At 59.2% G+C, this 25,111-nt stretch overlaps 2 protein-coding genes across 2 annotated transcripts; one reads left to right on the forward strand and one right to left on the reverse strand.

The window, feature by feature from the left end:
• Nucleotides 1-2,654: 2,654 nt before the first annotated feature.
• Nucleotides 2,655-4,393, forward strand: AANAT (aralkylamine N-acetyltransferase). Its single transcript, XM_027654604.1, has 3 exons — nt 2,655-2,811; nt 3,562-3,716; nt 4,088-4,393. The coding sequence occupies exons 1-3, from the start codon at nt 2,655-2,657 to the stop codon at nt 4,391-4,393; spliced, it is 618 nt and encodes a 205-aa protein (XP_027510405.1).
• Nucleotides 4,394-6,896: 2,503 nt separating this feature from the next.
• On the reverse strand, nt 6,897-14,140 carry RHBDF2 (rhomboid 5 homolog 2). The gene is made up of 17 exons (XM_027654692.1): nt 14,015-14,140; nt 13,803-13,909; nt 13,313-13,505; nt 13,027-13,239; nt 12,333-12,461; nt 11,842-11,975; nt 11,415-11,627; nt 11,143-11,254; nt 10,736-10,810; nt 10,212-10,373; nt 9,956-10,056; nt 9,421-9,484; nt 9,201-9,295; nt 8,897-8,972; nt 8,333-8,433; nt 7,954-8,107; nt 6,897-7,316 (listed from the first exon to the last, which is right to left on the reverse strand). Exons 1-17 carry the CDS (start codon nt 14,138-14,140, stop codon nt 6,897-6,899), a joined length of 2,475 nt encoding a protein of 824 aa, XP_027510493.1.
• Between the last annotated feature and the right edge of the window lie 10,971 nt (nt 14,141-25,111).

Here is a 25,111-nt window from a genome sequence, read left to right on the forward strand (position 1 = left end):
GTTCCCCAGTGTCCCAGCAGTGGTGGTGCTCCCATGGCAGTGCAGGGCCTGGGGTTGTCTCTGGGGATGGGGAGCATGGCTGGTTCCTCTGTGCTCTGCAGGTTCTGTGTACCCCTGCCTCCCCAGAGGACCTTTGCACCTGCAGGGAGCTGAGAAGCAGAGTAAGAAATTAATTTCCAAAAAAACCAAACACAGTTATATCAGCCCTTTAGCTGTATAACCTGGGTTGCCAGGAATAAAGTGCTGGAGGGGAAAAAATACAAGAAAAACAAGCCGAGGAGCAGCCTTTCCCCATCACCAACTACTGCTCCAGGCTGTTGCTGGTTGGGGTCTCAGGAAATTTCTAAAATTAGCTGGAGGGATCTGATTGCTCTTTCCCAATTATCTCTAATGGGAATGGAGCAGCCACTTACACAAGAAGTCTTGAACTCCTCAGCTCTGTGAATGTCCCTGTAGAGACTTTCCATGATTCAGTTGTTCCCTTCATTTGCTCTGGGATAAAGTCTTGCTCTTGGACAGTGAGCATTGAATGGTGACTATTGGTGAGCAAACATCCTTGAGGAATCTGATCGAGTGGATGGTGTCCCTTCTTATGGCAGGGAGGGTTAACTAAATGACCTTTAAGGGTCCCTTCCAACACAAACCATTCCATGATTCCATAATCCAGCTCCATAATTCCCATGGCAGCTGAAACACCAGCCCTGCCTGAGGCCATACTCAACTGACCTCTCTGCTCTGCCATCCCTGCACAGCCATCCCAGGCCTGATCCAGCAGCATCCCCAGAACTTGCCCCAGGCACTCAGCACCACCCAGGATCAAACCACCGTTGCATTTTCTAGGTCCTCCGAGCCTACCCTCTTGCCTGCTCTGGGATTTGTCCATGTAGATGAGCCCCCAATCCAATTAGCAGGATGAGGAGTTCCAGAAGATTTGATAATAAACTCTACAAACACTACAACACCCCCCCCCCCAGTACCCTACTCTCCCCTCCAGCTCACCCCTTTTACTTGCTTCCTGCAAGAGTATGAATCACTCATTTCCAGCACCAGTTCAGTCAGCCCTTGTTTACTAAAATGAGCACTGGGAATGCTAAATAATTCTTGTGCCAAGGAAACCCCCTTTCCCTAATGGATCTGATCCCCTAGATACACATTCACTGCCAAAACAGCAATTCACTGAAAATAAATCCCAACACCACGCTGTCTCACCGCAGACTGGATAAGACTGGCATTTCAAGCACCCAGCCCTCGGCATTTCAGGATGGAAAATTCCCAGCTTGCGCCAGTTCTGCCCTGTGCAATGTTTGTGCTGGTAATGCTTCTGTTTCCATAAATCCTATTAGCTGGAGGCAAGCCTATAATTAGCAGGGAAAGCCGGCACCTCTGAAACAATAATCAAGAATGACCTGTCTTTGCTCTGGCTTTGCTGCAAATTACTTGAATATTGGGCTGAGCAGGGATGGATGGATGGGTCTGGGAGACATTCCCACTGTTTCTGCCAGTGGGATGCATGTGCTTAGGAAAGTTATTCGCTCAGATTTTGGTTCTCTCTGAGTTTACTAACTTAGTTCACTCACGTGTGAAAGCAGAGGCAGATTGAAGCTCCAGACTCTGATCCAGGCTGAGGGATTTGTCTGTGCTGTGCAGGATGGGTGCTGCTGGATGAACTCGGGTGCTGGTGACCCTCTGGGGGTAACCCAGTGGTCTGGGGTCCCGTGTCACCGGTGGAGTGTCCTGGCATGGGCTGTGTCTGATGGGATCATGCTACCCAAAGCTCCTGGGGCAGGGGGTGAAGCCCGGGGGCACCTCACCAGGGAGGACACCCGAGGCTCACAGCCTCAGGCACCCGCTTGGTCCTGCCACAGACCCATATCTGTGAGTGTGGATGTGACCTAAGAGCCCAGCAGAGGTTAAGCTGTGTCACTTATCTGCTGAGTGAGCTGGTGGAGGGCGTAGATCCTGTCAGGCCATGCTGTCTGGAGGAGGTGGCTCTGGGTGCCTCACGTGTGTCCGTGCCAGGGCACCTCAGTGCACACTCAGTGACCTGGCCCTGACCTCTTGTTCAGGCACAGCTGTGCTGCTCCACAAATGCAAGAGCATCACAGGGAGCTTATTTTTGGAGCCTCTTAGCTTCCTGCAGCCCCATCCCACTCTGCCTGTCCCCAGGGCAGCAGCGGGACTTGCCCCAGAACCCTCCTACCTGGTGCTGGCATGGACTGGGAGATGCTGGGCAGGATGCTCAGCTCCACACCTGCTTCAACTCTAACGGTCCCAGCCTCTTTCCCTGCTCTATCCCACTACCTGGATCATAGGGCTTTTGTCCCCCTGTTCCCTGGGGTTTGCTCAGCCCACAGCTGGTGCCAGCCTCCCATTCCCCAGCTCACAGCGAGGCCGGGCAGGGTCACTGTGGGTGGGTATTTGCTGTATACACACACACACACACACACACACACATGTATGTATAGGAAAAGCGGGACAAGCAGCCTAACCCTGTCTGTGATCCACAGGTATTTCTGGCATCTAAGAGTGCTGGAGGAGCTTGGCTGGAATAAAGGGTGCCCGTGCCGCCGGGTCTGGGAGCCGGCAGAGGCTGCCCCGAGCAGAACAGCGGGAAGCAAGGCAGCAGTAAGAGAAAGAGGAGGAGGAGGAGGAGGATGCCGGCGCTCAGCGCGTTGCCTTTCCTGAAGCCCGTTCACCTGAGGTCGCCCGGCAGGTCGCCGGGGGGCCAGCGCCGGCACACGCTGCCAGCCAGCGAGTTCCGCTGCCTCAGCCCCGAGGACGCCGTGAGCGTGTTCGAGATCGAGCGGGAAGGTAACGGGCACCCGCGGGAGCTCCGTCCGCTGGACACGACCCATCCCTTTCCTTCACCAGTCCCTCGTGCTCCTTCAGGGCACACTGTGGTGTGTACCCTCGTGGGAGGGATACAGCAGCCGTGACTTGTGGCCAGGCCACCACGGGCTCCCTAATGAGGTGAGGGAGCTTTGGTTAACGAGCTGGAGAACCACAGCCATAACTCAGTCTGGGGTGGGGATGGTAGGAGTTGATGCCCCAGGCTCAGTAGGACCAGGTGAGTGGGGAGCAGCTCTCCCAAAATAGTCTTGTGAGAGCCAGAGGGCAGGAAAGGAGAGGGAGAAGTGGGAGGAAGGATATCCTATTGCATAGGGGCACTTTGAGATGCACTCCCTGCAACCTTCCCTCTATCCCAGGAATCCCAGCTTCCCTCACCCAGACTCACCCAGCTCATTTCTCCCTCCTCTCCAAGGCCAAGGGCAGCTGGAGAGGTGCCAGGAGGGAGGGTTCAACTCAGCACTCACTGCTCTAGCTCTGGAATTAGCAGTGAGAGCAGAGCTGGTCACTGGGCCATGGAGGCTGCCTCTGGAGGAGTTGCTCCCTGGAACCATCCATGTCCCCTAGAACTCCTTTAAACCTAGCAGACAGCAGGACACACACCATCTCTCTCCATTACATCCTGCTTTCCCTCCTCTACATTGGTGCTGGGAGGTTTTTTGAGTCTGGGTGTCCTTGGTCCCCCTCACTGAGCTCACCATTGTCCCCCTCCAGCCTTTATATCTGTCTCTGGGGACTGTCCCCTCCACCTGGATGAGATCCGCCACTTTCTGAACCTGTGCCCGGAGCTGTCTCTCGGCTGGTTTGAGGAAGGGCGGCTCGTGGCATTCATCATTGGCTCCCTCTGGGATCAGGAGAGGCTCAGCCAGGTAAGACCCTGTTCTTCCCACCTTGTGCACTGGTAGAGGCACTGCCAGAGCCTGGGGATCAAGAGAAGCTCCCCGGGGTCCCGAGGTTACTCACCAAGTCTTCTCCCAGAACCAACTGCTACAGTGCTGCTCTGGTGAAAATGAACCTTCTCATTAATTAACTTGAACAATGCTGTTAAAAAAAATCTGCCAAGTAATTCCCCTCAACATTCATTTTAAAATTAAAAACCCTCCAAGGATGACGGGCGGGGGGGGGGGGGGGGGGGGAAAGGGGGTGGCCCCGGGTCCCTTCGCCCGGTGGGGGGAGCGGGGGGGGGGAACCAGCCTGAAGCAGGATGGTCCCACTAACCCCTGCCCCCCCCCCTCTGCAGGCAGCGCTGACCCTGCACAAGGCGCAGGGCACGGCCGTGCACATCCACGTGCTGGCCGTGCACCGCACCTTCCGGCAGCAGGGCAAGGGCTCCATCCTCATGTGGCGGTACCTGCAGTACCTGCGGTGCCTGCCCTTCGCCCGCCGGGCCCTGCTCATGTGCGAAGATTTCCTCGTGCCCTTCTACCAGAAGTGCGGGTTCGAGGCGCTGGGTCCCTGCGAGGTGACGGTGGGGGAGCTGGCCTTCATCGAGATGCAGCATTCGGTGCGGGGACACGCCTTCGTGCGCAGGAACAGCGGCTGCTGAGCCCCCTCCGCTCGGTCCCGGCTTGGGAGAGAGGCTGGGGTGGGATAAGAGGCTACAATCCCTCTCCATCCCCACCACATCCATCTTCCCCGGCTGGCCCTGGCTACAGCTACTCCCTCTGCCGCATCTGCCTTCCAGCCACATCAGCCTGGCCCCATCACATCCCTGCAGGGCTGGGCACAGAAACTCCTGTGCCTGATCCTGCTGGAAGCAGCTCTCTGGGCTCTGCTGGCAAGCCTGGGTGGGCTGCAGAGCCACGAGCTCCCCGGGATGGAAAGGCTTTGCCCTGGTTTGCTGACACACCCAGCAGAGCCCCTATATCCATGTGCTCCCAGCCCTGCACCCCCTCCCACCACCACAAGTGGAGCACACCCTGTCCAAGCTCTTCCTGAGCAGCCCCCAGAGCAGCCCCTGATCACAGACATATTTCCAGACCCCTTGGAGCACACCCTCAGACCAGGCAGGGGTCCTGGCAGCCACCTCCCCCTCCTGCCCACTGACATCTTTCCAGACCCCTTGGAACACGTGGCCATGGCCCATGGCCACTCCCAGCTGCATGTTGAGGAGCCTCCCCAGGAAGCCAGTCCAAACCATTCGGTCCTCCTTGTCCCAGACCCACAACTGGCTCAGGAGAAGCCTTCTGCAAACACCTCAGGCTGTTGGGAAGCAGCAAATAAAGATGTGGCAGTGATTTTCTATACAGCTCATGTGTGTTCCTGTCCTTCTTTGACAATCACCCTGCCACGAGGCCAGAAGAGGGGCACCAGCTGGCCCAAGGGGAGCTATCCAGCATCCTTTAGGGCACTTCAGCCTCAAGGGAGAAGGGGCAAATCCAGCCTTGGGTCATTCAGTAAAGGGTGAGATACAGGCAGGGGTGGGTTTGCCCATGAGCAGGGTCAGGAGGGTCCATGGATGTGGGTGTTTGACTTCTCCTTCTGCTCAAGACCCTCCAAATCCTGTCCTCTCCCAGGGAGGGGTTTGAGGAGCACACCAGGGCACAAGCCCCAGGCACTACCCACTCAATCTCCCTCCTTGCCACACCAACCATCACCAAAACAACCAGAACCACCCAAAAGTGCCACATCCCCAGGCCCGAGAAGGGAGAAGAGGCCTCGTGCGTCTCATTAAATACAGGTAGAAATTTATTAAGGGGGGGGGAAACCCACAGCTTTTAGAAAAAGTATCAAAAAGAGACAAATGAGGTGAAGTGTCTGTCTTTGGCTGGAGCAGCAACTGGAGGGACCAAGAAGGGCTGAAAACTGGCCCCGGGTGGAGGGAGGGATGCAGGTGCCACAGGCTCCTGGGATCACCTGGCCAGTGGTTGTGGGAAGGGAGCCAAGCTCCCAGCCCTTCAATACTCATCCCAGGACATCCTAACTGGGGGATTTCCACCTGCCCTCATTTAAAAGCACTGAGGCCTCCAGCACCAAAGCAACATATAACCAGGAAGACATCCTGGCACCAGCCTGGGTCCAAACCAGCCCAGAGGAGTCACCTGGACCCCAGGAAGGACCTGCCTTCGTGCCATGGCTGATGGGAAGGCAGAGGAGATGCTGGCAGAGCAGTCCAGGGCTGGAGGCAGCAAAGGGGGAAGGCAACTGCCCCATCCTGCACTTCTCCATCTGACCAGCACTGTTTCAGGAAGGGAGAGTTACCTGGGTCTGTAGGCTTTGAAGAAGGGAAAAGAGTAACAGGAGGGACTCAAGGCAGAAGGTGGAAGCACCAACAGCTTCTTGAGAGGTCTGTGGGCTTCAGGAGCAGCCGCACAAACCCCCCAGGGTGTTTTTCTCTGTGCCTGCCTACTTCACCATGGCAATACAAACATGGTCTATGCCACTTCTCCCCTTCAAAAAAGGGAATTTCACTGAAATAAGGGGAAGATAAGGCCCCCTGTCTCAAGTCCTGCCTCTCCATCCAGTGAGGAGTCAGGTGGGGAGGCACAAGCCTCCTTTAGGACCTCAGGGGGAACGAGACTGAAAAATACCTTTGAAGCTCAGCGCTGAACGTCTCAGAGCAATGACAGAGACTCCAGGGAGCCTGAAGTGGGGAAACCCTGGGCCTAAAGAGCTGTGGATAAAAGGAAGTGCCCCTGCAAAAAGGGGGTCGTGTTCACAGTATGAGCTGCAGCACCCAGAGGCACTGAGGTGGGACAGGGCCCAGGCAGGCAGGGACACAGGCTGGAGACCTCAGCAGCTTCACCCCTGGGCTGGGAGTCCAGCCTGGCTGTGGATACACCAAAATCCCACATCCTTCAGCCCTTTCCCCATGCAGGAGTCGGTCCCCAAACCAGTTATGGCTTTTCAGCACCAGGAGGCAGCCCAAAGGGGTGCAAGGCAGGGCTGGCTCAGGCCTGCTGCCCACTGCATCCCCAGCACTGAGCAGGACCCCAAACCCACCATCCCTGAGGATGAAGCTGTGCCTAGGGCCTGCCCCATCCTGGAGCAGCTGCTGCCATCTCCCCCACGGAAAGCATCCTCTCCCAGCCCTGTCCCCGCCGGCAGGGTCAGTGCAGGACCTGCTCCAGCTCGTACTTCTCGCAGAACTTGCTGGTGAAGGGCAGGCAGGTGAGATACTCCACCCAGCGCCAGTTCACCGGGTAGGCATAGAGCCAGACCACCAGCGAGGCAAAGAGCCCCACGAAGACCAGCAGGGACACGATGATCATGGCCCTCTTGCGGTACTTGTCCATCGTGCCGAAGGTGATGTAGGGCAGGAAGGCGAAGGACAGCAGGAGGCCACTGAGGAAGCCAAAGAGGTGGGCGATGTTGTCGATCCAGGGCAAGAGGCCACAGATGAAGAGGAAGAGGACGATGCCAGAGAGGTTGAGGAAGGCTTTCCAGGGTTTCTCCAGCACTTGCCAGCTCTGGAAGAGCTCCACGAAGAGGCAGGCCAGGAGGCCGAACTGGGACCCAGCAGGGCCCACCTGCAGGGATGGTGAGAGTCACAGCCAGACCCTGCACGTCACCCTAGACACATCCCCATGTCCCCAGGGATCATCTCCTCTCCTTGCAAAAGTCATTTGGCTTCTGCATCCCTGTGCAGGCTCCTGTGTGGGGCTCAGGGGTGGGAGCCTTGACACAGGAGGGAGAGGAAGGGAGCACATCAGGGCCGTTTTGGCAGAGCTGATATTTTCTGTGACTCAGCAGCCAGGAAGCATCACCTCCTCCCAAACCACAGAGCCCCCCCAGCCCCATCCTGACGCACCCCCGGGGTGATTAGGGTGCTTGGCGTGATCTCATTTAAAGCCTGAGAGGGTTTGGCTGGCAGCAGATTAGCCATCTGCCTGCCCGGGCACCCGGCACACACAGGGACACGTGGCGACGTGTGGCACACACGGCATGTGCGAACACCACACGTGGGGCAGAGACACCATCTCCCCCTGCCACCAGAGTGCCAGCCTCTCACCTTCCCTGCAGCAAAACCTGCCAGCAGATGTGAGCCCTGTGCTCCAGCCCCTTCCCCAAATTCCTGCCAGGACAGGGATGGGGAAGGATGTCCTTTAGTCCCCAAGGAGCTCACTGGGTTCAAGGTGATGTGGACAGAACCCCCCCAGGCCTCACCTCCGCCCTGTAGGGCAGGAAGATGGCACTGGCCAGATTTCCCGTGATGCCACTGAGGATGAAAATGATGGAGATGCGATGCCAGCCTGCCAGCTTCTCCAGGTCCCGCAGCACTGTCATCTGGAAGGTCACTGATACCAGGCAGTGGAGGATGCTGAGGGACAAACTTTGTGTTAGAGACCCCTGCCCAGCCCTCCCACCCACTGCCCCAGGGCACAAGACACCTTACAAAGCACCCTCCACAGATAGCATGTGTCACCACAGTGTGGGGGTGCACTTCCCTCTTCTTTCCCACCCCACCAGGGGTCCCACACCATCCCAATGGACACTCCCATCCCCATTTCCCCCAACCCTGTAGATGCAGGGGGCTGTGGCTCACCCGGCGTGCAGGAACAGGGACAGCCACAGGCGGTAGAACTGGTCAGGGACCTCTGGGTTGAGGAAGGGCAGGAGCCCACAGACCTCATCCAGGCAGTGCACCTGCAAAGGAAGAGGGTTGGGGGGTGGTGAAGGCTCAGCCCCGAGCCCAGAGCCACAGGGAGCAAAGGATGGATCACAGGGATGTGCAGCCAGTGATGCCGTGTGCCAGCTGTGGGGGGACCCCAGGTGGTGTGGGGCACCCGCATTGCCCAGATGCTGGAAAACGAGCAGCTGAGCATCCCCAGTGCCCCAGGAGATGCTGAAGGGCTGTTTTCTTGCCCAGGATGTGTCTTTCCCAAGGACACCAGCGCTGCCCAGGTGAGGCTGGCTCAAGCCCTACATTTCCTCCTGTACCACACCAGCAGGAGCCCAACCAAAAGCTGGGGCAAGCCCCTGTACTTTGCATCCCTCCTGCTCACACCCATCCCAACCGTGTCCCATTCCTGAGAGGATACTCTGGCAGCAGCATGGCTGCTGGCATCGCATCCCACATCCACGGCCGTGCCTCCCTGGCCCTGCTCACCTGCGAGCAGAGCGTTGCCTCCTCGTGGAAGTAGCCGTGCATGAACTCGCAGTACTCCCGCGTCGTGATCTCGCAGCTGGCAGAGGGCAGGCAGGGGGCTCGCTCGGGGCAGGGCACACTCCCTGCTCCCCTGAGCATCCCCCTCTGCTCCCAGCAGCTGGTCCTGCTGCCACCATGTTCCCACCCCGCAAGGCTCCATAATCTTCCTCCCCACCCTGCCACAGCTCTGGACACTGATGGGACAACATGAGGCAGGAGGGCAGAGGAGGGAACTGGGCCGGGTGCCCCCATCGCTGTGACCCACCTGCCCTTGGTGCCGATGCAGCAGGGCCTGCCCTTGATCTCACAGTCCAGGTGGGCGAAGCCTGTGTGGTTGGTTTTGGTCTCGTAGGTGCAGATCTAGAAGCAGGAGGGGGAGGAGCCCGGGTCAGGGTCCAGCCCCAGGCTCTGCCTGCAGCTCTCTGCCTGCTCATTGCCCGCTGCCACCATGGAGTCACCAGCTCATGGTGGCACTGGGCTCTTACCGGCCACTTGGTGATGTCATCCGGCCACACGTGGGGTGGGTTGGATGCTGGCTCCTCGCACGTCCTGGTGGAAGCAGGTGGGTGAGTCAGGTGAGTTCCCCTAAGACATCCCTCCCTGCAGACTAGCAATGCCCTCAGACACACACACGCAGCCCTGGGACCTGCCCCTTTCCCTGGCTGGGGAGGGATCCTGCCCACCAAGGGGTGTCCTAAAACACCCCACAGCAGCTCCTTCTGCAGGTGAACCCTACAGCACTCACCCCCACTGATGCCCTGCCCAGCATCACCCATCCCAGCAGAACAGGGACCAGCCAACACAACAGTGTCACCCATTACTGCCTGCATTTAGGACAGACCCTGCCCCAGTTTCTCTACCGATTCCCTCTTCCTTCTCACTCTCCTATGGTGTGCAAGAGCCCCTTGGACAAGAGGATTCAAGGCATCCAAACTGGAAAGGCAGCCCTGGGCAGCCCCTCTGCCATGTCCTGCATGCAGCCAGGTGATTGTGCCACCTCTGCCCAGTTGCCACTTCTACCTGGGGTCCTGGTGACACACAGCTCCTGATGTCCTCTTCTCCCCCGAGCCCATGGTCGGTGCATTACTGCCCGGCCACTTGATGAACGTTGCCAGTGTCTCCTGTGGGAAGGATGGAGAGACTGAGGATGTGACAGGGAATGCACACTCTGACCCCACATGTACCGTGCCCTGGTGCTGCGCAGGGCAGAGATGTTTTCCCCCCTTTTCCCCAGGGATCTCCAGCACTTCCCAGTGCCCACGGCGGCGGCACGCACCGAACAGTCCTGCGGCAGGGTCTGGATGCAGCCCGAGTTGTCGTTCTGGACACAGCAGCCGGAGCCGCGCTCCCGGTCCCGCTCGCGCTGGATGAGCCGCTCCACCTGCCGATCCTTCCGGATGCAGGGGGAGAACTTGGCTCCTAGGTGGATCAGGTCAATCTGGGAGGGAGATGCCGGTCTAGCGGATGCTCTGTCTGCACATCTCCCTTCCCTCCAGCTGCCCCTGGGGAGAGCTCAGCAGGGGCAGGGGGTCTCCACAGGCAATAGACACAGGTCTCTGTTACCCCAATGGGGGGAAGGCAGGTGGGAAGGGGGTGGGGTCTCTTCTGACCACCCCACTGTGATGCTGCAGGTCCCAGAGGGATGGGGGCACTGAGGGACCAGAGCAGCAGGCTGGAATGATGTGGTCAAGCTCTCCCCCCCAGGAAGAGGAGCACCTCAGAGAATTCCCTCAGCTCAGGGCAAGAGGAGCAGAGGGCAGAGCCTGGAATCAAGGGCCAAGGGTCTGGCAGCGTCCTTACCGAGCTGGGCCCAATCCAGAAGTTTTCCTGCTGGATGTACTTGACACTCTCATAGACCCCCTTGTTCCTCAGTACCTGCCAAGAGAGGCCAGGATCAGCTCTCAGTGGGGAAACAGGAGGTATGGGGGGGCATCCCCCTCTCCCTCCACTCCTGAGAGGCTGAGCAGCCCCCTTCATTCAAGGGGAAGGGCTGCTGGGTCCCACCAGCAAGGTTGGAGGGAGAACAGCTCCGCTCCCACCACACATGCTGCTGCAACATGCTGCTGCTCATCCTCCTGCCCTGGCTATTTCATGGAGCCTCTCAAACAGCAGGAGCCCTCCAGGGTGCTCCCACCTCTTGTAGGGAACATGACACCCCGGGACACTGGTGGTCACAGTCCCCCCAGGAAGATGGCTCTTAAGCTTACCAAGTCTGTCGTCACGTGCTGGGCGAAGCCGATGGGGGCGATGCCGTAGGTGCCAATGACCAGCAAGGTGATGAGGATGTGCACAAAGGTGATCCAGTACGTGAAATACGGCCTGCAGGGGACAGGACCCAACATCCGAGCAGCTCAAGGATGGCTGGGCAAAGGGACACTGCAGCCCCCCAAGCCCTGGTCCCCATGCATTGAGGGGGACACACATCTGGGTTACAGCCAGGGTGTCCCGCACCCATCCCCGTGCCCTCAGTCCCCCTCACCGGTGGCTGTCGGTGATCTCCAGCTGTGACTGCACCATGCTGCTCAGGCTGCGGCGGTACGTCCTGTTCAGCCACTTGCCCACCACCCCCAGCCCGTAGTAGCGTTTCTTGCGGTCGAAGGCAAAGTGTTTCACCTTGGAGGCGATGCGCCTGCCTCGCCGGGGGGCCGCGCCCGCGCCGCCGGACACCGAGGCGAGCCGGGCACCCTCCCGCCTGCGGAGAGAGGAGAAACCCATCACAGCTGCCAAAAGGGAGCAGTTGAGAAATACCCCGTGGCTGCAGGGATACCCTGGGATAACGGCTGGGAGCACCTCCTGGCTTCACCCTCCTAGGAGCACACTGAAGTGCCTGGTGCCCTGTGGCAGGGATGGCTGGGGACATTGGCCTGCCTGCAGCAGGGCAGCGCCTGCTGAGAGTTGGTACTCACGAGGTGGGCTGCTCCACCTCGGGGGACACCCTGGCATCCTCCCCCACATGGTGCATGCGTAAGTACGTGGCTGATAGAGGTGGTGACTCGAAGACATCATCGGGCATGGAGTACGTCTCGTCGTGCATGTCCATCTGGAGGGAGAAGGGATGTGTGTTCTTGGATGTGTGCCATGGGTCAGAAGCCTCCCCCTGACCGAGCATCCCCCAGGTCAGGGGGAGGGGGTGATCCCCACTGAGATCTCATTAACTGCACATCACAGGGCGTGAAATGGAGATCAGGGCATCACCCGTGATGGTGACAGCACTCCCTGGCACCCCCAAGGAGCATCGCCAAGACTGGGGCACAGCAGCCACCAATGCCCCTGCTCGTGAGGTGGGGTGAAGCATTGACACAGGGGTCCTTGTGAGAGCCCTGCTCCACATCCAGCCCCCCTTCAGGGGCACTGGGACAGCCCCCCACCCTGGTGGCCGGCATGGAACGTCGCTTGCCTTACTGAAGAAGGACGAGTCCAGGGTATCAGCAGCATCCACCATGTCCTCATCCATGAAGCTGGGGTACACGAAGCTCCTCTTGTTGCTCCTCCGCTTGGGAGCCAGTGGCTCCAGGACAGAGCGTCCCTTTGGCAGGGGAAGCAAATGAGGGTAAGAAGCCAGAAGGCCCTCAGGTTTTGCAGCACCAAGGGTTTCTCATAGCTTCCCTCCCCAAAGCCAAGGGGCAAGGATTAAATCCCAGTCAGCCACCATATTCTCCTGTGTGGGAAGGGTTGGCAGCAGGAGCTGGCAGCAGGTGCTGCCTTTTGCTTGTCAGAGCCAGCACTGGGCCACAGCCATGTCAGTCAGCATGACAAGTGACCTCTGAATCTGTCTTGTCTCAGTCCCACAAACCCGTCCCCAAGGCTTGCCGAGGGCTCATCAGGAGCAAGAAGGTTGCTGAGAAGCTTCCTGGCTCCTCAGCGATGGAACCCAGAAGCTGCTTTTTTCTAAGATTGTCCAATTTTCGCCAAAACCCTTTTTAAGTGGAGCTCAGGTTAAAAACCACCAATCTCGCCTCTCAAACCCATCCTGGAGAGGCAGCGGTGTCCACGTAAAGCCAACAGCCAGGAAGCAAAGGTGATGGGCGAGGGACAGAGCTGAAACCTGGCTCAGGAAGAAGATGATGGCCCCCCAGGCTCCCAAAACTCACGCGGAGAAGGGCTGCAGCCGCCTTGAAGCTCATGTGGGCGACAGACTCCCTCTTCCTGCGCGGCAGGCGGGCGTGGCCGGAGCGGATGCTGTTGAAGGACGCCAAGGAGACAACGCCGGGGGTGAGCGGGGGCAGGACGTGGTGGGGCGTGTGGGGACGGTCGGTCTCGTCGGGGTGGCGGAAGGGACGGCCCCTGGCCAGAGGGTCCACGATCTGCAGCAGGGAAGAGGTGTCAGTGCTGGGAGAGCAAGGTTTGGGAGCAGGACCCCCCTCTCCCGAGCTCTACCTTGGGCATCTTGGCAGGCTTGGGCGACTCGGTGCCTTGGAAGGAGGGCACCTCCTGGCTGGGCAGCTCCATGTCGCGATAGGCAGGCTTCAGCTTGCCATACCTCATGCTGCAGTGCTGCAGGCTCTTGCGCTGCCACTGCTGGCGCTTCCCCTCCCAGTCGCTGCTGACACCAAACCATTCCGCTGTGCCCCTGGACACAAGGTGGGCACACCTGTCACACAGTTGGTCCCCTCACTCCAACACCACCATTCCACCCAGGCATCCCCTCTAGCAGGTGGTCTGGGTTGGGTCTGTCTCAGCCCAGCCTGCAGCAGGGCAGTTTTGACCTGGCAGGGAGATGAAGGGAAGTGGGGGAAAGTCCTTCTCGCATTGCCTTCTGAGACATGACTCTCCATTCCCATCCCAAGCCCTCTGCTGGTACCCACAACAACCTGACAGGGGCCCCTCCAAGTGACCCAGCCACCGCAGGAGCCCACCCTGCCCTCACTTGCGGATGCTCTGGGACAGGGAAGTCTGCCGGCGGAATCCGTGCTGGCGTTCCAGGCGGGGCTCCTGCAGGCTCTTGCTCTTTCGGTAGATGGGGACCTTGGAGGGCTGGAAGGCAGAGCAGGGTGTTAGGGACAGGGGGGCATGGGGGGGTTCCCCAGGGACAGCAGCCCCTCAAACTCAGCATGGGACAGATGCAGCTCCACCACTCACCTCCTTGGGGGCACCATCCTCCTCCGCCTCCCGGGGTGGGATGACGATGGAGAGGTTGGGGGGCTTCTTGCTCTGCAGGCGGCTGCTGCTGGAGCGGCTGCCCCCGTTCTTGTCACCGCCTGACATCTCGGGCCGGCGGCGGTGGGCAGGCTGGGAGGGTGCAGGGAGGCAGTGAGAGGGGAAAAAATACCTCCCCAGGAGCTCATGTGGGGGGAAAAGCTGGGTCCCAGTGGGATTTGGAGCCTCACCAGTGGGATGTTACCAGACTAAGCCCCCTGTGCCACTGGCTGTGCTGGTGAGACCTTGCCACCATCAGTCCAGCTGCTGCATCCCCAAAACCCAGGGGACAGACAACGCCTGAAAATACTCAATCCACATCCCCAGACGCACCACAGCTCCCACATGGACCCACCACGTGTTTGGGTGCCCCATGGGAGGGGAGATGCAGGTCATTCCCCTCTGGCATGTGCACACACATGCCAGGCTGGGAGACTGAATCCTCCCTGGCACCACGTGCGAGGAGGGGGAAGCTTAACAGCCAAGAGGTGGTTAATTCCTCAAGCAATCCCCTCCCAAGGGTCCCTGCAGTTGGCTCTATCAGGCAGGACTTTGCAGGAAAAGTAATTCCATTCAAGCACAAGAGAGTGAGCCCCAGATCCTATTAGGGGCTATGGGGGTAATCGAAGGGAGGCACAGCCCCCTTTGACCTCTTCCTGTCCCCCCTGACCATGTGCCAGTGCACAGGGGACTCACATAGGTCTCAGAAGCATCCCTTGTCCCCATGGGACAACCATGGTCATGGGGATGGTGTCACCTGCTGTGCTTGCCCAGTGCCACTTGCTGTGAAATGCCAGCTCAATCCACAAACCTGGCTCCTCTCCCTGCACGAGATCCCAATAATCAGCCTTCTGTGGCTCCACTCTCCTTAGGAAATGTCATTTGAGCAACCAGCTGAGTGATTGGGATCCCACCAGCCCCCTCTGCAACTGGATCCCATCAGCAGCCCATTCCCAAAGCAAGAGTCAGGCACAGGGACACGTTTGCAGCTCCCCCAGCACTTGGACTCCTGAACACAACCCTCCCCTTTAAACTCCACCACAAGCAAAGCCTAGCTTTAGGAACATGGGGTGCCCATGGGATCAGGTCCATGGGAATGTAGAAGTCCAGAACCAGCTTCCTGGGGATGGAGAAGCCTGGAGCTGGTGGCACCACTGGGAATTGCTGCCCTTCTGGGCCAGGTGGTGGCCTGCTGTCCCTGCGTTAAAAAGGGTGCTGGGCTCCTTCTCCAGCACCAAAGCTGGGAGCAACCAACTCCCAAATTTCCCCTGGGGACTCAGCCAGGGCTGGTTCCCGCCAGGGTTTCCTTACCTCATAAGAGGGATCCTGTGCAGTGTGTCTTGATGGCAAACGCCCACGGCAGCCTTGCTCTTCCTCTGTCCTTCACGCACGGGAGCCCTGGGACACGGCTGAATTCCTCCCCCCTCGCCTGTGGGGAGAGAGGCTACGATGAAAAGCCATGCATGGGAAAGCAGGAGAGGGCTGCAGGAGCATCCTGGGAGAGGGAGAGCTGAGCTCAGTGCTCCCTGGACCATGGGGACAGGGCTGCAGGTGACTGGACACCACGGACATGGATCAGCCTCTGGCACAGAGCGGCAGGAAGATGAAGAGGCCCCATTTAGAGCAATGCTCTGTGGTAGGGAACAGCATTGGGCAGGCAGGGAGCTTTCCCCTGCTGCTGCCACGCAAAGCTCTTGGGAAGCAAGACACCCAGGAAGAGCGGGCATGAAACACAAGTGCCGTGCTCACTGTTTCATAGCTGCTGAACTGGGAGAATGCCAGCCCCAGCAAACAAAACTTTCTGTCCTGCTGGTGAGCTGGAGACACTGTTTGTTTTCCTCCCAGGGCAGTCAGCAATGAGCCTGGGATGCCAGCTGCTCCAGAGAGCTGGGAATGGGAACACGCTGTGGTCAGAGCAATCCTTGGGACACCCTTAGCCTCGTCCAGCTCCAGGGAATGGCTCTCAGTGGTGAGAGCCAGCAGAGCCAGAAGCACTGAAACCGGAGTCCGATTCTTACACAGCCCCACTCTTACACCCCAACCCCAAAACCCCACCCCCAATTGCCCCCATCACACCCCAGACAGCCCTTGGCCAGGCTTCCCAGCAGAGCAGGTTTGTAGCACGTTTTAAAATCCCGGTCTCGCTCCCCAGCAGCTCCCCAGGCAGGGGGGGTGCAGGGGCAGTCCTGGCCTGCCCCGAGGTGACGCAGCTCCCGGGGCAGCTGGCACAGCCCGGCGGGCACCTGCCGTCCGGTCACGCGGTGCGGCCGGAGCGGCTTTCATGGCTCGGGGCATTAGGGCAGCATTTGGCACTGGGCAAGAGGGGGGAGGAGGGCAGCAGCCCACGAGGGCTCAAGTCTCCTTTTCCACATGGGCTGCGGGCAGCAGCCACCCCCCCAAGCACAGGCTCTGAGCCACAAGAAGTCTCACCCTGTGCCAGGCAGAGAAATCCCTCGGGGATGGTGGTGGGCAGGTGTTTTCCAGCTCCCCACGTGTTTGGTGCTGGCACCCAACCCTCCAGAGCTGGCATGCTCAGCATGAGAACGGGCCAGCCGGCGCCTCCATCCAGAGCCAGCCTGCCATAAGCTTGGCTGTCTGGATCACTACGGTCCTGGGCCCCTGTCACCCTCCCAGCCCCAGGATGGAGGGCTATGCCACCAGGAACACGGCTCCCTGCCTGGCAGACCTGGCAGCAGCAGTGCCATTGAAGGGCACAGCCTGGCTGTGGGTCCCCAGGGAGCCTCAGCCCAGTCCCTGGGTGCTCGGGGTGGACGTGGTGGCTCTGTCCTGGGGACAGAAAAGGGAAGTGAGAGGGGATGTGCTGAGCTGACACGGGGGGATGGCTGAGCAAACACACTAATGCAGGGACAAGGCAGGTGACAGCAGTGGAGGGTGACAGACATGGGACTCAGCACCCATGAACATGTCCTGAGCTTGGTAGGAACTGTGCTTTGGGCTGGAAGAAGGGTCCTGGGGTAGCACGATGTCACTTCAGGTTGTAAAAGATATCCATGCCCTGGGGATGCTGCCATTACCCACGGGAAGTGATAAATGGGCAAGGGGTGGAGGGGGGTCACCTAGTCTGGTCAATAAGAAGAAATCCCCCACCATCACCACCTTTCCCTCCCAGAGCTCTTGCCCACTGAAGCTCACCAAAGCCTGACATCCAGCCACGATGGACAGAGCCCGTGCTCCAGCAGCAGCAGGGGGTGAAGCCCTCATGCCCCCTCAAGAGGGCAGGTGTGTTGGCGTCACTGGGGAGCAACTGGGATGAGGTTTTAGTCTTCAACCAGGCAAGGCACAAGGAAGGTGACCAGGACTGGCTCCCAGCCCCAGGGTGAATCACAGCAAATGCTGACCCAAGGAAGCACACCCAAGGAAGAAAGTGATGGAAAACATGATGTGGCTCGTACAAGGCATCATCACAGGACACGCTGGGATGGTCTGAGCAACACAAAGGGACCATCAGCAAGGCCAGGTGAGCAGAACTGGGACACCCAAGCACAACTGTTGTATGAGACACTGGAGACAACTCTGCAGAGCAGCCCTGGTCAGAGGGGGGGGTGTATGCAGCACAGGGTTCATAGATGTTTGGAGAAGGATTAGGGTCTCTCTCCCTGAGCCTGTTGGTATGGGGGGAAGCAAGATTACCAGTGCTGGAATAACAGTGCATCAGGTTGATGCAATTAAGCTGGAGGAGAAAGCAGCTCTGAGCCACCCAAGGGTGCAGGGACAGGAGTGGGACCCCCACAAGCACCCATCACACCCATCACTCAGAGCATGAGGAGCCCTTGCTCTTCCCTCTCCATCTCCACAGGGGAGTGAGAAAGGGGTCAGCAATACCACAAAGCCCCCAAACACACCCACAACCTGCACTGCCGCTCACACCCAAGAGTCCATCAGGCAGAGCTGCTGCTGCTGCCCATAAATGATTCACAAGCACGTTAAAGTCCTCTCTCAAGGCTGGAGCTGCGTTAAAAGGTGCTCCTACAGTTATTAAGAGCTCTGGATAGGAAACTCGATTGGTGTAATTGCTCTGAGCATTGAGCCCCTGTGGACTCACATCCGAGTAGTGTGTGAGAACCCACTGCCCAGAACCTTCCCCCATCCTGCTCCCTTTTGAAGAGCTTTGGACCATTTTCCAGTCTCAAGTTTCAGATCTTGAGAGAAGCAGCCCAGCACAAACAGCTCTTGAAATGAAAAAATATTATTGGGGGAAGTAAAAAGGAAAAATATTCCATCTTCTCCCCACGTGTTCCAGCCCTGTTGCAATTGACTCAGTCAGCAAAACATGCAGGGTTTCACTCTGAGTCTCCAGAGAGGCCCTCTGTGCTTCAGGGGGTATTTTAAGCTGCCTTCTCCCTCACCACTGAGCCACATGGTCAGCATGGACACCCACAGGGGCTTAAATCCTCATCTCTGTGATGGCTGGGGTGGGAAGACAGAGTACAGGTGCCCAGTGGGTGCTGGGATCCCTTCCAGTCCCTGAGGTGTGCAGGCAGCCAGCACACACCTCGCCCACGCTGCCATTAGAACATCCTCTCCCATTATTCTGCGTCGGGCAGGACATTGGGCAACAGCAGCAGGTTTGCTGAGCCCAGGCGGGCTGGGAGCACGGCACGCCCCGGGAGGAAGGAAAGCGGCCGGGGAGATAGAGCGTGGCAGCGGGGGGGCTGTGCTGGACCCGCTGATAAGGGCAGAGCCCTGCCCGCGGGCAGGGGAGCGGGGGCCGGGGGCAGCTCAGCTGCTCACCCCATTGCACACAGCAGCCACGCACTGGGCTGCCCTGCCGGGAGGGTTGGAGTGCTGGGAGTGTGGTCCCGGACCCTCCGGCAGACCTGGGTGATGCCATCGTACTGGCATGGAGAGGGAAGGATTTGCCTGCAAAGTCTGGAAAGAGCCATGTGGAGGATTTCCCACGTCCCGGCCACAGCCCATTTCCCACCCTCATTAATTTTTACCAGTGCAACGACCCCCACCCATCCCAGCAAAGCAAGTGCCAGCACCCAAAGGCTTCCCAGCCCTCAGCCCTGGTGAGCTGGGGTCCCTCTGTCCCTCTGTGCCACTGGCCACCCACCCCACACCTCCCCACTCCCATTCCCAGGGTGACCACACACCCTCACAGCAGAACAACCCAAAACAGGCGGCCCTGCACAAACCCACCCTCTGCTTCCCGCGGTGCAGACGCGCCGTTGGGGCGGTGGGTGCTGCTGGAGGGGCCTTGGCTGCGCAAGGGGACTCCCAGCCCACGGGTCCTTTCTTCAGGCAGGAGCCCAAGCCAAGTGAGGAAGGAGCACGTGGAGGCTTTGAGTCACCCCAACGGCTTCGGGAAGAGCAAAGGGCGAAAGTCTCCAGCAGCAGCGAGGGAAGCGCGGTGGCTCCACCAGGGAACGTGCAGAGGAGTCGGCTGCTCCTCAGCAGCACTGAGGGCAGGGGCACAGCACCCTCCAGACCCAAGGAAAGCCCTTTTCCAGGATCTGCACAGATCAACCCTACCAGGATTGATTTAATTTGGTTTTATCTAAGAACTGATTAATTACTCAGAACTACTCTGATTCCTCATTAGCTTGGCTTAAGCACAGAGTGCACAGACGTGATGGTGCAAGTGCTTGAGGCCTGGCTGCACCTTCTGGAAAGGGCTGAGGGGTCACAGGTTGGTATTTACCCAGGGGAAGGGGTGCCTACAGGCCTCTGCCTGCCATCCTCATGCTGCAGGTCATTACTGAGTTCATTTTCACTTCCCTTCTTAAAGCAAAATTCTTGGTGTGAAAGGACAATGGGGATGGGGGGGGACAGTTCTCCCTATGGTTCCACTGCAAAACACTAATTTTGTCAGCAGCTCTTGGTGCCAGGGCTCAGCCTGGGCTTGCAGACTTCCCCAGTCCCTCACTCCTATCTTGGAGCACACTGAGCCACACAAAGCAGCACTGGACTGACAAAAACGCCCCTTACTTGCAGTGTCCCCTCGCTGCAAGCTCTGAGCATCCCCATGCCATGTGAGATGCAGCAGTAGGAGGTGGTGCTTAGCCCTGCACAGGAATTCAGCTCATCCCAGGGACAAGATGATCCCTGGGCTGGTGGCAGGACGAGCCCCCTTGGCTGCAGCTCCCTATCTCTGGGAGCAGACTCCTTATCTCAACGCAGCCATTTCAAGGCTCGTACAATGTGCTGCTCGCCCTGCCAGCCCCCATGCAAAGGGGGAGCCCTGGGTGGACACCTACAGCTTCCTTCGTTCCCCTTCCAGGGCCAGCAGTTCCCTTGGCTCCCCCCCTTCCCCGACAACCCCTCCTGCCCATCACTCCCTCCTCCCAACCACCAGCAGCCGAATGTGGGTGGGTCACTCCTCAGCTTCCTTCCTTTCACTCCTGATTACCACCAGGCCAGAAGCACCCAGGTCCCCACCCTGCAATGGAGAGCCCAGCTGGGAACAGCTCATCCCCATCCCACACGGTGCAAGCCTGGCACGGGGAATCCTACACTCACCAGTACCTATGGAATGTGATGCTCTCCCCACTGCAGCATCACCATGGACCTGTGCCAGCAACGCACTTTGCAGCCTCTCGGCTGCCAAGAGCTGGTGATGGGGTCTCCCCCACCATCCTCATGCTCTTCCTGCCTGCCATCCCATCCCATCCCATCCCTGGGATGGTACACCCACAGGGAAGCCACACAGTTCAGTGCAGGGGCTGGAAACGCTGATTTTTAAGGAGCCACCGCCGTGTCCTCCCCAGGAGCACTTGGACTGGGTGCCACCAAGTGCATGAGCTGACTTCACCCTGGTTATGGCATCACCTTTGGAAAAACCTTATGCCAGCAGCACCGTGTTGGCCCAGCAAGACTTCCTGCTTATGCCACAGAGGAGCTGAGGGACAGGCAGGACACACCAACGCCGAGTCTCAGGGTGAGCACGCCGTGCAGCCTTCGGGCTCACACGTAGTGGGAGGTCACTCCCAGCCCTGCCCTGGCGTTCCTGTAGGCCGGCAAATTACAGGGATAACTCTGTCAAACCCTCAGCACAAGCTGCAGCATGACACTCAGGGAGCGAAGCCATCCCTATGGCATGGAAGGGGGCACACTGGGCATCCCAGGGGCACCAGCCACATCTCCTCTACCCTGAACGGGTCCATGAGACCAGAGGAATGCATCAGGAATTATTACTTTTAAGCAATAAATAAATAAAACACAAGCTGACAGAGACTGCTAGAAGGAGGGCCCCCATTGTCCTGGGAGCTGCAGGAGCCCAAAAAGGAGGCTGTGGATGGGAGGGATGGTCCTGTGGGATGGCTGGGCATGTGAGCATCCCACTGAGGAGTGACCACACACCACTCATCTGAACGGGTCTCCACAGGGCTGGACATGCAGCACAAAGCCCATGTGCCCTCCACACTGGTGGATTTCTTCCTCCCATCCAATGGTAGTAGCGTGGGAAAAGCCAAGGAGCATCCCTGGGTACCGCCCTGCTCCCTCCCTGCCCGTGTCCCACTGCAGCCTCCAGCACCACATCGAGTGAGTCGGTTTGCACCCGCGCTCCCCCCTCTTGGGGTATGGCCACAGCATCAACCCTGCTCCGGTGGCTGCACAAACCCCCCCACCCCCAGAGGTGACAAGCAGTGGTTTCACAGGACACCTTTGTGCTTTATGACTCATTTGTGGCATTTCAGAAGTGGGGAAACTGAGGCACCACAACACAGTAAGACTCCCCTGCCTTCCCACCCCCCTGCTGCACCACAGGCACGTAGCTGGTCCCTTCTCCATCAAAGTCCATACAGCTCCCCCAGATTTCAGTTCCTGGAGGACAAGGGTGGAGGGGGAAGCCCTCACATGGAAACCCCATAAATACTCGATTTCCATAAACGGTGCAGCCTGCTCCCCTGCCCTCCCAGAGCAGTTATTTGGGGGTTGCCCCTGCCCCCTGCTCAGCTAACAAGACCAGCACCCCATGATACTAGCCCTCAGGGTGCAGGTCCCCGAGGATGAGGGGGGCACAGGGATCCTGTGTGGTGGGCAAGCAGAGGGCAGGGTTGGTTTGGGGCCACCCAGCACATGGCCATTCCCAAGGCACCCTCCCTCAGTTCATTCTCCACCCTAAATGCCTCATTAAGAGAGCAACCACCAAACAACTGCCTTTTTGTTGCCTTTTTTTTTCTTAAGAAATGGGGATTAAGTGAGAAAAAGGGGTACCAGTGCCAAGGGTTTACTCTGTATCCGCCAGCACACACACAGCTTTCCATGCTCACTTGGAGGCCAGGAAATGACCATAAAACTCAAAGCACCACATGCTCCCAAATGACCACAACTCCTGGATCCTTGTAATTAAAAGGGACCGTGCCCACTGGAGGCCTGTCACATTACCAGTCAACTCACAGCCCAGCAGGACAGTGGAAACCAGAAGTCATTAGATAAAAAGCTCCTCAAGAGGAGGAGAGTTCATGATCCCATCACTTGTGGGCTCATAGAGATTTAAGTAATTAATTTTCAGCCTTCACCAGTTGACTCCTTCGGTACCAAGCCCACACTCACTCCTCAGGTCTCTGCAGGGCTCCCAGTGCCCATGGGAAATGTGGAAATGCCTCAGGAGCCCTGTGTCAGCCTGGGCAGCTCTGCAACCCCCTCAGCCATCTGATTCTCCATCACCTGTCCCCTACTTTCTTTGGCAATAAGCAATATTCTGACTCTTGGCTCATCCCAGGGGCTGTTTTCAGGTTGAGAACAACCTAAGGGAAGGAATAAGGATGTGCTTGGGGGATCTCTCAGCTTCACTGCAAGACTTGAACGGGAGCAGTATCCAGGAACAAAACACAGACTCAGAGGACAGCCATGTGCTTGTCTTTCAGCCCAGCCCAGCCCAACACAGCCCAATTTCCCCAGGTCCCACAGCACACCCCAAGGAGTGCAGCCCACCCAAGAGAGACAGTGTAGCCGGCCCCTTCCCCACTGGATTCACGCCCCCGTGTTTTGCATCCCCGGCCCCCTGAGCTGCTCTCCCAGCATCCACAGGCATCTATTGTTCCTGCTGCCGGCATCCCTGCTCCAGCAACACATGCAGAGTGCTCGCACATGCCCCTGAGAGCAACACCAGGCTCAGCTCCATCTTAAACCAGGGCCCTGTTTCGGTGTCAAACACCACTCTGTGGTTTACTCTTTCTCACTTGAAGCACCTCCAGGTGCACCGATGCAGCTGCAGCAGTGCCAGAGAACCCCCCACCGGGGGAAGCAGTAGCTGGTCACCTGCTTTCCAGCAAACAGGAGCAGGGCAGGCAGAAGCCACCCTCCAAATAAGCAAGCAGAAAAAGGAGTCTATCACTCCATTAATTGCGAAGGAGCTGGGAGAGGCAGAGCCTGGGCACAGCAGCTGGGAGCCCAGGGAGCCACGTGTGAAACCAGTGGTAACTGGGGCAGCACAGGCAGAGGCAGCTTTGGTTTGCCCCAGACACAGCTGCAACTGAACCTTCCAGTTCGTTTTGGAGGTGGGACAATTCCAAGCTGGTTATTTCCCACCTGGGAAAAGGGAAGGAGCCAAAGGATGCTCCTTCAGAGGGCAGGAAGGAGGGAGCCAAGTGGGAAGTATTTCCCTGCTCAGGACATCCACAGGACTGTGGTGGGGTGCATTTCCCAACCCTCCAGCTGGGCTGGAGGCTGAGAGTCCAGGACAGTGGCGATATGATGGGAGTGACCATGCAGGGATTGGGAACACGGAGACAGGAGAACGTCCCAGCTTCCCGTGGTGAGAGGGATGACGCCACACTGGGGAAGAAGGCGGACACTTCCTCTTGCCACAGGGACCCAGCAGTGGCCATGTAGCCTCTCAGGTCCTTTTTCCCCTATGGAACATGGGCATGGGGAGCTGAGTGAGAGCTGCTGAGTCCCAGATCACGGTGGGCACTTCCATCCAACTGTGGGCAAGCCTGGAAGAACGGCCTCTGCCCTGTCCTGATGGCCTGGCAGCAAGGCAGGGCAGGATAGGGTAGTGCTCAGCCTCACCCCTCTGTCCCAAACCTGGAGGGCCAACAGCAAAAATCCAACTGGCTAAAACACCCGCAACACAGCATCCCTCTGCTCCCGGCAGGACACACCTATGGATGGAGGATAACCGGGTCCTTCTGCTCTGGGAAGGTTTTGTCTGCCTGCGAAGGGCTGGTGGCAGCACTCACCACTCCAGGCAGCACGTGCGAGTCTTTAACCAAACCTCAAACCAGCTACAACAACAAAGCCCCGGCGGCGCCGGAGGATGCTCGGGGGGGGGGGGCAGGGACCCGGCCCCCTCCCCTGCCCACCTGCCCTCGCCCGCGGCGTCGAGGCTGCTCGCCCGGGGAGGGGGAAAACCAGCAAACACAAACAAAACCACACGCCCGCCTGGTTATCGGGCCATCGGCGCCAGAAAGTAGGTTAGGGCTTTCCTCCCTTGCTTTGGCCGGGGATTGGGCAGGGTTTTTCCCTCCGGCTGGGTCACTCCGCCGGGACTCGCACCCACTTCCCCCAGCGATGAAGAGGAGGAGGAAGAGCCCGTCCCCCGCCATCCGTCCGGAGGCAGCGGGCAGGGAGCGGGGCACGGCCGCAGCCCGGGCAGGGGGACCCCCGGCCGCGGCGAAGGGCCGGCAGTGGGCCGGGGCAGCGCCCACCCCGCAGTGCCGCGGGGCCGGGGCCGGGCGGGACGCGCGGGGCGGAGGAGGAAGCTGGCGGGACGCGGCGGTCACAAAGCGGCAACAACCCGGGCGGCCGCGAAACGAGGCACCGGGACCCCCCGCCCTTCCCTTCCCTGCCCTGCTCCGCTCCCCGACCCCGCTCACCTCGGCCCGGTGCTGAGTCCGGTCCCAATCCCGGCCCCGGTCCCGCCGCCGCCTCCACCTGGGCCGGGCGGGGCTGTGGGCGGGGCCGGGGCCGGGGCGGGTCAAGGGGCGGGGTCTCGGCCCCACGCGTGGGGTTCCGTGGGCGCTCCGTCCCGCCCGCCCCTCAGCGGCCCCGTCCCAGCGGGATCCGCCACGGGGGGCTCAGCCCCTGCCGCCTCCCCCGGGCCCCTGCCCCGCGGCACCGGGCACGAGG

This window comes from Corapipo altera, unplaced genomic scaffold (genome assembly GCF_003945725.1).
Source record: "Corapipo altera isolate COAL_440 unplaced genomic scaffold, ASM394572v1 343, whole genome shotgun sequence".
Classification (NCBI taxonomy): Eukaryota; Metazoa; Chordata; class Aves; order Passeriformes; family Pipridae; genus Corapipo; species Corapipo altera.

Coding starts and splice junctions, on each gene's coding strand:
- AANAT (XM_027654604.1), top strand. CDS start 2,655: ATGCCGGCGCTCAGCGCGTTGCCTTTCCTGAAGCCCGTTCACCTGAGG. Junction 2,812..3,561: donor GTTCGAGATCGAGCGGGAAG/GTAACGGGCACC, acceptor GTCCCCCTCCAG/CCTTTATATCTGTCTCTGGG. Junction 3,717..4,087: donor ATCAGGAGAGGCTCAGCCAG/GTAAGACCCTGT, acceptor CCCCCTCTGCAG/GCAGCGCTGACCCTGCACAA.
- RHBDF2 (XM_027654692.1), bottom strand. CDS start 14,140: ATGTCAGGCGGTGACAAGAACGGGGGCAGCCGCTCCAGCAGCAGCCGC. Junction 10,811..11,142: donor AGCACGTGACGACAGACTTG/GTAAGCTTAAGA, acceptor CTCTCTTGGCAG/GTACTGAGGAACAAGGGGGT. Junction 10,374..10,735: donor TCTGGATTGGGCCCAGCTCG/GTAAGGACGCTG, acceptor TCTCCCTCCCAG/ATTGACCTGATCCACCTAGG.